The sequence below is a fragment of the Corvus brachyrhynchos genome, unplaced genomic scaffold (assembly GCF_000691975.1).
Source record: "Corvus brachyrhynchos isolate BGI_N302 unplaced genomic scaffold, ASM69197v1 scaffold150, whole genome shotgun sequence".
NCBI classification, from domain to species: domain Eukaryota; kingdom Metazoa; phylum Chordata; class Aves; order Passeriformes; family Corvidae; genus Corvus; species Corvus brachyrhynchos.
Window position 1 is genome coordinate 2,961,715 of NW_008236162.1, and position 13,133 is coordinate 2,974,847.

Below are 13,133 nucleotides of genomic sequence, written 5' to 3' on the forward strand. Positions count from 1 at the left end.
AGGCTGATTGCCTCCTCCGCCTCCTCCTCCTCCTTCCATCATCCCCGCAATCTGAGGCCAGTGTTGCCATCAGGGACCAGCGCCGGGGTCACTTCGCTGCGGGCCGAGAATGTTTCACACGGTCACTGTTTGTGCTTTACAGAAACTCTTGATTCTGCAGATGCGGACGAGCCCGTCCGTCAGGTTTCCCCACCCTGCGAGGTGTTCACCAGGAAGTTCCTGCATGGGTCGCTGCAGGGATGAAACCAGCCCCAAAATAGCTGGAGGATGAGCGGAGCTGGTCACAAGGAGGGGACGAGGCCCTTTTGAAACTCTTTCAGAACAAAGACACAGTGATCAGAACACTGGATTTAAAGTATTTTTATTGTAGTGTTCCGTAAAACCAAAAGGTGTTTAAAAACAAACAGTACCTGGGCTAAAAGCAGAGAGTACAAACAGGGAACATGCACTCAGATCCTTCAATAATAAAACAATATATTTGATTCTTAAGGCCCTTGAGGATGTAAAATGGCAGTCCCCCCACACTGAAGGAAGGCTTTAACAAGTATTGCCAATAAAAACGAGGTATGAGGGTTGTGCAATGCTTTTGGAGCTGGGGAAGTCAAGGACTGTGACCCCCCTGTGGCCCCCCTGTGTCCCCCCCAGTGCTGGGTCTGCTCGGGAAGAGGCTCCACAGCTGCAGCCACTGGAGAGAACAACCCCAGGACAAGAGCCTTGCACAGCTCGGGGTCCATCCCAACAGACACGGCTGGAGCTGGCAGAAAAAGGCTGCCAGGGGAGGGTGTTAGAGGTTTTAAGGCTTCATCTCTGCTACAAGCACACGTTATTGCTTTGGTTCTGTGCAGTGGTGATGCACACGAGGCCAGTTCCGTGAGACCCAGGCTCCAAAAGCGTCGCACACCCCGAGGTGCCACCAGCAGCCGTCGGACCCGGACTGTCCTAGAGCGAGCCCAGTCCTGCTCCCCTGTGCCCAGTTACAGTGACCAGTAACACCAGTGTGGGTTTCTCACCCGCTGAGTCGCTGTTCCAGGGCACAACAGGGTTTCCTCTCTGACCCAGAACATCGGAAAGCTGCGGAATAAAGTCTAAAATACAAATTTATCAGTGAGGTACAGGACCCTCTGTCCAGAGATCCCCCGAGGCACAAGGAGGAAACAAATCAATCCTTCATCTTCCTCACTCGGGAAGGCACAAGAAGCAGCAGCAGCAGTTTCAGCAAGGCCAAGCAGCACCACTCAGGATTTCACCACCACCACCAGGGCCGCCTGCATTTCGGACCCTTCGTTCAGAGCAGAGGGGACAGGAGAAAAGACAGAATGCCTCCACTGCTCAAATAACACTAAAATGAGATAAAAGTACCTGAAGTCTTGGAAGACTCTCAACTCCTAAGGCTTGTTTGAGGTCAGCCTGCCCCTGAGGGACAGCTCTACCAGAAAAGCTCTGGACTTTGGTAGCAGGTCAGTTTACAGGAATAAAAATGTCATTAACAGCATTTTTTTGATTTTTCTAATAAATGTTTACATCTCCGTGAAAATATATTAAACTGCTCTTTGCTACAAAAATACAGTATTGAGGTCTCCAGTCGCTTCCAGTGGTTTATGACAATTGTAAGCAGACTGCTCACAGGGTGAGAGTCCATCCAGCTGCTCCAGTCCCTCCATAAAGTGCTTTGCTGTAGGAAAACTGAGTTGGAACTCACCCCTGAGCCAGAAGTGACCCAATAAAACTTCCAAAGGTAGGAGTGTTTATTTCCACAGAACTCAGGCTGGAAAGCTTTAAGCTTTGGTCCTCATGAAGCTTTGGTCCTTTGCTTCCACTCTGTTGGTATTCCAACTTCCTTCTAAGCCTTTTATGGACTCTCCCTACCCTGGTAAATCCCAGAGGTGCAAAAAGGCATCTGATTTTTTTTTAGATCTTTGCCAAGAGCTCACCAAAACAAAGCCCCATGTAGTTTTCAGTGGGGGAAGCCGTGGTGGCTGCTCACCAGCAAAGAGCTGTTCCCGCTGTCTGACGGGATGGGGAGGAGAAATCCCTGAATCCACTGAGACCCTACCAAAGGTATCGATTCTCCAGCAACACCAGCACCCCTCAGCTACACGAGGTTTTCCTCCCACTGTGAGCAGCCAGCCCCAAAGAGCCAGAGCAGATGGGAGCCCCAGCGCTCCCTCCCCTCTCTGGGCTGTGCAAGGAATGACAGAAAAAAGCACTGCAAGACTGATCACCTTTGGAGGGCATTCAAGGTGAGCCCCAGCTCCAAAATCCAAGGGGTTTATATTTAATGAATTCAATGTAAAAGGGAAACGGTCACAGAACTCCCACACGGCACAAGATGTGAGACCCAGGCCTGCTGCAGAGCACCGAGCAGAGCCAGGGGGCCTTTGCCTCCTCTGAACGACCTCCAAAGCAGAAATTTTAAGACACCAAGAGAACAACTTCTGATTTAAAATGTACCTTTGGCCCAAATTCATTGATGCCATTTCTATGGTAGAAACGTACCGTGAACCTCAACGTCTCCTACTCCAAAAAACCTGTAAACTTGCCCTTGGAGAACTCTTGGGAATGTCCACTTGATGAGATGAACTGAGATTTGGTCAACTTATGGTCAACATTCAGGGCATTAATTCCTTTTAAATTACAGCCCGGGTCTGAAGCTGGGACATCTTTGGACTTCTCCAGTGTAGTTAATTATTACTTTAGAAGCAATCAAATCCTCAAGCTCTACTGTACAAGGATTTATATTGCACTACAACTTCAGATGTGGAAAGAAAAGTAACTGATCTATCAAAGCTGCTACAAAACAAAACCAGTTAAAAACATCTTCCTAAAGGATCATCAGCGCCTTGCTGGGAAGCAAAACACATCAAAAACCCTCCTCCTTCACATCACAACCAGCCTTTGGATTAATGCCTGATCTTCCCAAATAATGGGAAGAAAACAAAAAATAAATATGATAAGGCAACTTCATTACAACACCTGATGGAACTATTAATCAATCTGAGAGTTGCTCAAGGCAGAAACAGGAAAAAGGTCATTTTCTGTGGGCAGCACAACCGGTACCACCTGCTCCACACCAGCTCCTCACACTCCTCTGGTGGGAATTCAGTCCTTGTTCACCAACATCCCGAGACCCTTCACATCTTCCCAGCCTTTTTGTTCCCAGACATGGAAACACGGAGGATGTTTGGGGTTTCTTCCATGACTCTGACAAGCAGGTTGTCGATGTAGTCCTCGAGCTCCCGCACTTGGAGGTCCTTCCTGGTAATGGTATCCTTCTGTTTCAGCACCAGCTGGATCAGCTCATCGTGTGTCAGCTGAGCATACGCATAGGCAGGGTCTGAGGGATCGTATTTCTTGGGGAGGGAGGGAGGGAAAGCAGGGTCAGTGCAGACACAGGGCATTCCAAAGCAGCAACAGAACACACAGAGCAGCACTGTGATAGCTGCTGCTTCAACAAACCTCCTAAAGCTTAAACCAGCTGCTTAAATACAGACTGGTAAAGCCAAATTAAAGTTAAACAGCAAGAAACAGCCACCCAGGCCTTTGGTGTTTCCTCCTATTTCTTTGAAAAGTCTGTTTTTAACCCTTAAGGAACTTGAGAGGTACTGGGCAACTTCCGCTGATTCCTGCAGCTCCCAGAACACTGCCCAGGCAGGGAGTGTGAGCACAAGAGGCTCCTGTGGTGCATCACACAGTTTAGGTGGAACCAGAGCACCACGACACCCACTGCAAGTTTTCAACTCCCCTGAAACAGCAGCGTGTCACTTTGAATCCCTTAACTCACATCCTCTCCCCTCACACCAGAAGGAGGCACTGCCATTATTTCAGTTCTAACTTCTCTATTTCCCCAAAAAAACCCCGAGGGACAATAAGGGGACCCGGGATTTTCCCTGCTGACCAGGGGATGCTCCCAGCCATTCAGATCAACGTGGCAGGTAAGCTATGCCTCAAGCCTGGAGGTCTCCTCTGAGGCCAGGATTATGCTGAAAGCTCCTCTCAGTCCCAGTGCTGGTCCCAACTGCACGACTACACTCCGAGGAAGTGGCTGTGCCTGAGAACCTCCTCCACAAAACACCAGCACCAACTCTATTAGAGACCAGTCTGCAAGAAAATGAGCATTTAAGACTGTCCCCATGCTTGGGAGCTGACCAAAAGAAAGTTCATGTCCCAGCTATCCGGAATACACAAACTCTTCAATTAAATCAAAGCTTAGGCAGTGGAAGTGCCACTTCCCTCCATACCTTCACACTCATTTCCAGCAGCTTTTCATTCATGGTGCTGATGACATTCAGGTTCTTACTCTGAGGCTTGTTTGCCATGGCATTCATTGGCTTCACGGGATGGAGTCTGCAACAGGAAAAGAAATGTTTCTGTTGTTTATGCAGGACACGTAACACCAGCATGACACAGATCTTTACACTAAAACAAATACAGCAAGAAATTGGGGGAGATTCCCTCCCTGCTCTATCTCCTGAGAGAAAAGAGATTCAGCTTCAGGAAGACAAGGTATTTCTAAGCCACAGGGGTTTTGTAAGTATTTTCCAGTTCTCTACTATCTTTATTGACTTAAGGCATTGGAGATAAAGCAGCAGCAGGAAGGGAAATACATCCTGTGTGTGTCATGGAAGAAAAGCCGCGTCGGGCTACACGAGCAGACAGAGCACAGGGCAGCTACTCTGATCCCTCAGGCACTGGTATTTCAGCCCGACTTTCCTAATCAGAACATATTTGTGGTCTTACAACAGATCAAATACTTCTGCTATCCCAAGACAAGCATTAGGCCTTTTCCAGTCTGAACTGACACCACGAGCTGCGAAGAAGTGCTGTCGTTACTTGCCTGAGCAGGACTTACAACACCAATTTTAACACAGGAAGAAAATTTTACTTCTGTTTCAGCAAACACTGGCCCAGAGGTGTCCTAGATCCCAGGCAGAGTTGTGCAGGTGAAGTCTCAAGGGCTGAAAGGTCAGTGGCAGCACTCCCACACAGCAGGAGCTGCATCTTCAGGAGCAGCCTGAGCTGTATCACTTGTGGTGATCACGCTGAGGAGCCCAACTCAGCCAGGAAATGAAGCAGCCCCATTTATCAGGGTGACCATTCTCCCGTGTCTGACAAACAGCTCAATCCCAGTCCATTTTCCCAACTGGTATTCATGACTCTATTCCACCTGCCCTTTCCCTAATGGCTCCCCTAAGAGCTCTGATGAGCACCCACTCCGCTCAGCAGCCTGAGGAGCTGCACAGATCCTCCTGGAGCCAGCAGCAACCCCGCACTGGGGGACAGGACCCAGGCCCTGACAAATCCAGGCCCCGAAGGAAGTCAGGGCTGTCTGATCCCGGTCAGATCCAGCAGCTGCAGAGACAGATCTGCACCCACAAAGCAAAGCAAAGCTCACCCCTGCACAGAGGTACCTGCTGGGATCCCCACATGGTCTCACCTGTGCTTGGGAGACACGGTTTCACCACCCCATGGGGTTTGGTTAGGGAACGTTTCAGAGGGTGAAACCCGTGCCTGGAGAAGTTTCTTCTTGCCCGAATTTCCCGCTTTATCTGCGAAGCCCTCGGCTGCTGGCTTTTTCGGAGACTCTGCTCTACGATTTGGGGTGTCAGAGAGAAGGGAATGAGAGGAAGAGTAGGGCTGGCAAGGACTTGACAGGGAGGAAGAGGAAGCAGAAGGCTCAGAGAAGTCACACTCTGCACGCTCCTCAACACCTGCACTCCTTTCCAGCTCTTGTTTCTCAAAATGACCACTGCACTCCCTGGAATGAGACGTCACACCTAAGCCTGAGTCAGCTCCCTGGACACAGACCCTGGGAGCACCCACTCCAGCAGGCAGCACGGCTGAACTCCCTGGCTTACAGGCACCAGGAACAGCTCCTCCTCCTCCCAGAGCAGCCGGGATCACCAGGGCTGCAGCAGAGCTATCAGAGAGCTCTCTTTGTTCTCCGTGCAAAGGCGTCAGACCTCGGGGCTGCTCTCCAGTCTGTAAAGCACCTTTACCACCTGCAGTGACCCCACAGCCCTCCTGACAGTCCCCCAGCAGCTCGTCATCAGAGCCTCCCTCTGGGATCGCTGGAAGATTGGCCAGTCTCGAGCCCCGGCCTCCGGGAACAGGAATGGCAGACTTGAGATTTGTGAGACTGACAGATAAATTGTCATCACCTTCCTGTTTTAAAGGCCTGTCACTGCTGTTACCTCTGGGTGTCACTGGAGGGGTGACAGTCTCCAAGGAGCCACTTTGAGGGAGGCACCCACGAGCAGCTGAGGCTTCATCACCCAGTAACAGAAGCCCTGGTGTGGATTTCACACCATCACCTGAAGCAGGGACATCACCCCTTAGCTCAGCCTGGGAAATGGGTGGGCATTTCCTCAGCAGTGCAGCGAGCCGTGGGGCTGGCCTTGGTGGGACAAGGATCTCGCTGCCAGCCCCTCCTGTACCCGAGTCCCGAGGGGACACCGGGCAGGCTCTCTGGGTTGGTTTGACTGGAGAAAGTGACTCATTTCCAGCAAGTGGAGTTGCCTGGGGCTCTACCATGGGCACACATTCCACCCATCGCTCTCCACCACAGCTCTCCTGCTTCTCCCTGAGCTCGCTCTCGGGGGACGGTGCCCGGTCAGCCTCTGGCACGAGGCTGTCACTGGACTTGGAGAGAGACACAAAACCTTTGTCACCCCTCGTGCAGGGCTCCGTGTTTACACCAGTGACCTCCACAGCTGTTCCATCCCTGCTCCAGGTGGGATGTGTGCTGTCACCAGAGAGCTCTGTCGATGGGTAACCCCCTGCTCCCAGCTCACCCCCAAACCCTGCTCCCTCTCCTGCTGCCCCTGAACCCGTCCGTAACCTTCCACTGGAACCCGAGTGCTGCTCTCCCCCCTCCTGCCCACCCAAACCTGCATCACCTGATGTAACACCCTGCCATCCACCAAGGACAAAGGACTTAGATTTCGCATTGCCTGGCTCACTGCTTTCCAAAGAATCCTCAGGCTGAAGCTGGGGAGAATCACAGTGCAGCTCTGGAGCCAGCCCAGGGGGGCCAGCAGGGGGGTCAGACAAGGTGCCAAGAGGGTCTGGCACAGCTGTGACATCCCTGGTTAAAGCCACATCCGAAGAGCCTCCTGAAGCACCAGGACCAGGGCGTCCTGCAGAGGAACAGTCCTCACCACCAGGAAGGCAGGAAGGGGAAGAACCAGCGACAGCCTGGGAACCTGGCACTGGCTGTCCCCCACGCTTGGACACGAAGGGATTATTGTCATTGAAATGACAGCCAGAGGGGACAGAAGGTGTGGGTGGGCCAGAGAGACCCCGGGAAGCCTCTGTGTCAGAGCCCTCGGGACCTTGCCCCCAGTCAGCAGCAAAAGGATTATTGCCCCTAGCAGAGACTGGCCCAGGACGAGGAGCTTTGGGAACAGACGCTGCAGGATGATGGGATGAAGGGAAACGGGTGATGCTGTTGGGATCCAGGGCTCTGGATGCCCTGTCCCACTCAGGAGTAAAGGGGTTCTTGTCATTCCAAAGCTCTGCAGCAAAAGCAGGAGCAGCGAGAGAGGCAGGAGAACTGGTGATGTTTTTAGAGTCTGGCACTTGGACTGTCTGCCCCACTTTAGAAATAAAAGGATTATTTGCACTGCTGATACGGTGCACAGAGAGAAAAGCAGGGAGAGGGTCAGGTGCAAGAGTAGGAAGTGTGGCTTTGGGTTCCTCCTCTGGAGACAGGCCCAGTCTGCAAAAAGGGACAAAAAACTCGGATGTCACTTGCAGATGCAACACGAGGCAGGAACAGACAAGCTTCAGCACCAGCCTCCATCAGCTCTGCCACTGGAGATGAACCATACTTTAAAGAGACCTCAGAGAGAGGTCTCCCTGTCTGCGAGACTTTATATCCTGAACTGCATCTTTACCAAGCACTGGACTTACGTCAGAACTCTTCTGCTGCAGAGCTTGGTTTTGCTGCTTTAAGCACCGTCTCTTTGCACCCCAAGCAGGTTTGTTAGTACAGAAAACACTGCACAGGCAAGAAATTTAAACTTGAGAAGCACTGAAAATGAGGAGCTAGGGACATACACAAAACACAGCCTTATTAGTAGGGCACACCTATATATATATATATATAAAACTCCAAACACAATTTATATATATGTGTGTATGAAGGAAAAAGGAGCAGAATTTCCGAAAAAGCCTTGTGTACAAAACCACACAAAATCCCTTTGTGCTGCTGTGAACGATGCCAAAAGCAGAAGGGCTCCAAGGGCTCCAAGGCTACCCTCTGGAAGACCACAGCCAAGTAGAGAAGAGGAAAGCAGAGATGTTAGAACGGGCATTTCAGACCCTGGGGAGGCTGCAGTCACACAGCTCAGACAGAGTTAGTTTGTGCAAGAGATCCAGCAAGAAAAATCACCCTACAGTACCTGCACAGGTGCCTGCACTAGAGAACCACTATTTCAGCATCACTTACAAGGAGCTCCCCATATCCATCTTTTTTTCACATTGAGAAAGAACCTGGGAGTTGTTATTTGCTATCAAAGCGCCCAACGCCAGCGTAAAACCTGCAGGTATGCACAGAGCAGCACCTGAGCTCAGGTGTGGCAGGACACAGCCCCCAACCCGCCCCCACCACTGCCCCTCCTGCCCCCTGGCAGCAGCTGGGACTCACCTGGGTTTCACAGCTTTGGTCTTGGCTGGCGCAGCTTTCTCGGGTTTCCGTTCCTCCTCACGAGGGCTGAGCAGCTGCTTGGTTGCGACGGTGTCCTCCCCATGGTGAGCGTCTCCTGACGGGCTCCCTCCTCCCCCATCTGCTGGGGGTTCGGGGCATTTGGCCTCCTCTTCACTCTTCTCCTCTGTAATTGTGTTTTCCTCACTCTGCAGGGTCCTGTCGGGAATAATCTCAGCATCGCTGGGCTTCAGCGTTTCCTTCTTCCCAGTGACCAGGGAGAGCAAGGCAGACTTTTTGTGGTCTGGTTTTTTGGTCTCTCTAACAGCCTCGACGCTCGGTGGAACGCTGGTGTCCAGGTGCTCCTCGCTACTGAGCAGTTTGTATGATGGCAAAGTCATGGATTTGAAAGTCTCCAAGGATGTGGACCCAGAGAAAGCCTGACCAGGAGAGGTTCTTCCCATCTCTTCAGGTGATTTAGTGGACCTGGAGGACAGGTTCTCCTCTGAGGCAAAGAGCTGCTTCCTCCTGAGGTTGTGAGGAGAGGGGGAGGAGGTTGGAGTCTTGTCCTTTGTCGTGGTCTCTTCCATATAAACGTGACTGCCATTGATGCACAGACTGGACTTGGAGACGGGATCACTTTTGGATTTAAGGCCACTGAACAAAGAGAGCCCATCCTTTTTGGTGTGGTTAGTGGTTCCTTGGGTGAGCTGCCTACTGTCCAAAAACGCTGGTTTACGAGATTTGAACAGAGGAGAAGGAGCTGGCTTCTCTTCCAGGGCATTTTCAAAGGATCCTGGAAAAAAAAAACCAGGGAGAAATTCAAGATGCAAGAACAACCTTTTCCCTGACACTACTGACAGCCTCAGTACCAGGAGGGACTTCCTACAAATTTGTTCAGAAAGAAGAATTTAACGAGTGCTGTGGAAAGTGTGAACGACCCTTTGGAGGAAGGCTCTGTGCCCAGCGAGTGCCAATACTCACGTTCTGAGGTCGGAGAGGTCTCGGACTCCTCCTCGTCCCACTGCGGCTGGAAGTCGCTGGGCCGCAGCCGAACCCTCGGGGTGACGGGCTGCTGCGTGGGCAGCACCGACAGCGACTGCGACAGGGACGTCTTCTGCAGGCCGGGCTTGGAGAACAGCGCTTTGAACTTGGATTTCTTCTTCTCCTTCTCGACGGCCTCATCCTCGCTGTCAGCGGGGGAGTGGGTTGTGCTGGGGACGATCGCCGATGCCGTGTCCGAGAGGCCGCTGCTCCTCTTGCCCTTGAGCTTGTCTTTGAGCTTCCCAAAGGGAGAGCGGGGCTTGTCCTTCATGGACAGATCAAACATGCTGGCTGTCATGTTGCTCCTCATAAACTGGATATCCACCTCGATCTCCCCTCTCTCTTTTTCCTTCTTCCCCGGTTTGGAGCGAAGCTTGTACCACCTGCAGCAACAAGGAGGTTTCTTTTACCACCAGTAATTGAGAGCACAGAGGGTGCTTATGGCTGAAAAATCAAATCAGCCCACAGTGTAGGAAAAGAACACCTTTAATCTTATGACGACGTCATGGTCACAGCCCCAGGTGCCAAGGAAAACATTCCTTATCGTAAACAGAAAGTTATTTGTAAGATTTGATTTAAAACCCAGATCAGGAAGGGTTAAAAAAAAGGAGAAAAAACAGAAACACGACATGGAATTCCTGTATTTCAGCTCAGCCACTCTCCTCTGCCCTTTCATCTCTCCTCCTGACACTCGCAGAGGCCACGGCTTTGAAGTGGGAGCGAGAGCAGCAGCCTCGGAGCTGCACACGGTCCCACGCCCTCATACCTTTCATTCCAGCTCCTTAATGCCTCTTAAGCCAAGGAACCCCTAATCAGCACCAGAGAGCCAACCCAAGCCTTACAGACTGCGGGGGATTTCCACTCACCCCTCCAGGCTCGTGACTGGCACGCACCAGGAAGGGCATTGCTCAGACAGAGCCCTCTCCCTCCCCAAACACGGCTCCAGAATGTCAAGCTCTGTGTGAGGCGTGCCCAGGGCATCCCAAACCACAATCCCACCACCCACATGCCCTCAACCACCACTCAGTGACATTCAAACCACATTTGAGCCAGCAAAGAGAATTATCAGCACTGCACACCAGTATGGTTTTGTTTGTTGATGGAACTGCAGAATTCCCGACTCCACAGAACCCATAGGAAAGGCTGCCTGGAGACTGCTGGAGACTCCTCACCAGCTGCAACGGGAAAATAAAGGAAGCAAACAGAGCATGCAAATGCGCCCTTGCCATCAAATTTGTGCTTCAACCTCCAAGGATGTACTGAGAGCAACAAATGAGAACAGGAAAAGGCAATTTGCTCCAGAGGAAATTCAAAACTAATGGGGATAACTGAAGGAGATGGATTCAGGAATCTGCTACAGACACTTCAGATGGAAATGTGGAAGAAATTCTTCCCTGTGAGGGTGCTGATCCTGGAGAAGCTGTGCCTGTCCTGTCCCTCAAAATGTTCAAGGGCAAGTTTGGAGCAATGGGTCTGGTGGAAGTTGTCCCTGCCTGGGGCAGGGGGTGGAACAAGATGAGCTTAAAGGTCCATTCTGGGATTCTCAATGAACGCTTGAGCTACAGTCAGACACTCTGACCTGGAGTTAGAAGACACCCAGGGAAGGGGTTTTATCAGGAGACTGAGGCTTTGCCCGGTCCCTGAAGCTGCAGCAGCCTGGCAATCACAACCCCTTTGCCTTTAACATGAGCCAGCACTGGGCACTTTTGTTCCCAACCCGTGATTTCCAGGAGCATCCTGTGCTCGCAGGGCTTCGGTGCCACAATTGATCCCGTGTGCCCTGGGAGCCACGGGCAAACAACGTGTTCAGCAAAGGCAGCTCAGTTCCGGCTGAACACGGCACCCCTGGGGGCGGCTGGAAGGCAATCATGGACTGACAACCCCCCAGTCCACAAAAAATCTCATTAATGGCATTTATTGTGTTAGCGAGCACCTGTCAATCAACGTGCATCTATCTGCCAAATAAAACTAATCCTTTATGGCTACACATCACCATGGCAGCAAGAACAAAACAGGCTGCAAACCGGAAATCAAGGGCTGGAAACAACTGAAAATATGAGAAATTTCCCCAGGAGTACCAAAGCTGTGTTTTCATTTTTTCTCCCCCTCAATTTTCCTTTGCCCAGACACAAAGGAACGCGCTTGGGAGCCTGAGGCACCGGCCCTGAGCTCTGCTGACCAAGGGGCTCCGCAGTGTAAACACAGCAGTGTCTGACACAGCCTTAATGAACCCACGGCCTAATTAAGCCTTGACAAGCGGCTCCATCCCGGTGCTCAGGTGAGCCAGAGGAGGAAGGTGAGTCACCAGCACATTACAAGGCTGCTGACTCCCAGTAAAACCCCCGGGAACCACCCCCGGGTTTCACCGCCCCAGTGTTTATGTTCAAAGCAGCGAGTGTGACACAGAGCTGGTGCTGGGCAGGAACGTCCCGGCTCCGAGTCCTGCTGACAGCAGCGGGGTCAGTCCATGGAACACGGAATTATCCCCCTGACACGTGCTAAGCATTTATTAAGGAAAATAAATAAACGGCTGGCAGAGCCCAGGCTCATTCCCTGCTGGAAGGAGGCGGCATTCCGAGGACAGCAGGTTTCGGGGGTCAGGCTGGCTGTTTCCTCTGTACGGTGTCAGCACTCACACGGAAACATTTAAAAGTCAAACCCAAGGACCAGGCAGGACTGGCTGGAAAAGCTTTCTGCGGGCCCCCAGCTATGGGGGCTCACCCACACCAGGAGGGACCCTGCCCCGAGGGGTCACCCCGTGGGCACTTACGGGGCTTCAGGGGGCCCTGTGGGGAACAAGAGTCCCCACCACGACCCCCCCACTCCTCTGGGGCACAGGGTGACCCCCAGTCTGAGGGACACACAGATTCCCATGGGGGCACAGGGGTCTCCCACCAGATCCACACATGCCTGTGGCACACAGAGGTTTCCATGAGGAATAGGAACAGCCCATGGGGAACTGGGGCTCCTCACACAACTTCACACCCTTGAAGAGCACAGAGCCCCCTCTCAGCTTCCTCCCCAGCCCCCGTGGGGCACAGAAGCCCCCTCATCACTCTCCCTGACCTCCGAGGGGTGCACAGGTCCCCTCCAAACCTCTTCCTGGCCCTCGTGGGGCTGAGAGATCCCCCCCCAAAACCTCCTCTCCAGCCTCCGTAGGACCCACTCCATCCTTCTCCCCAGCTCCCGTGGGACACAGAAGCCCTCGCATCCCTCTCCCTGGTGCCGGTGGGGCGCTCAGGTTTCCCCCCAAACCTCTCCCCAGTCCCCACCGCACACTGAGGGTCCCCCCCGGTCGCACCTCGTGTGCCGCCGGTCGCCGTCGTCCCGCAGCGCCGCCAGATCCACCTCGGCGCGGCCCAGGAACTTGTCGGCGCCGGCCAGGGCGCGGTGCAGCACCGTGAGGCGCAGCGCGGCGGGGCGCGCCGGCAGCTCGAACGTGGCC

At 52.7% G+C, this 13,133-nt stretch overlaps 1 protein-coding gene across 1 annotated transcript; it reads right to left on the minus strand.

The window, feature by feature from the left end:
* Positions 1-344: 344 nt before the first annotated feature.
* RAB11FIP1 (RAB11 family interacting protein 1) lies at positions 345-13,132 on the minus strand (the record flags this gene model as incomplete). The annotated part of the gene is made up of 5 exons (XM_008633297.2): positions 345-3,350; positions 4,239-4,344; positions 8,648-9,440; positions 9,629-10,071; positions 12,990-13,132. Coding segments are annotated over 5 exons (1,704 nt in total), but the record flags the coding sequence as incomplete, so codon positions are not given.
* Position 13,133: the final 1 nt, after the last annotated feature.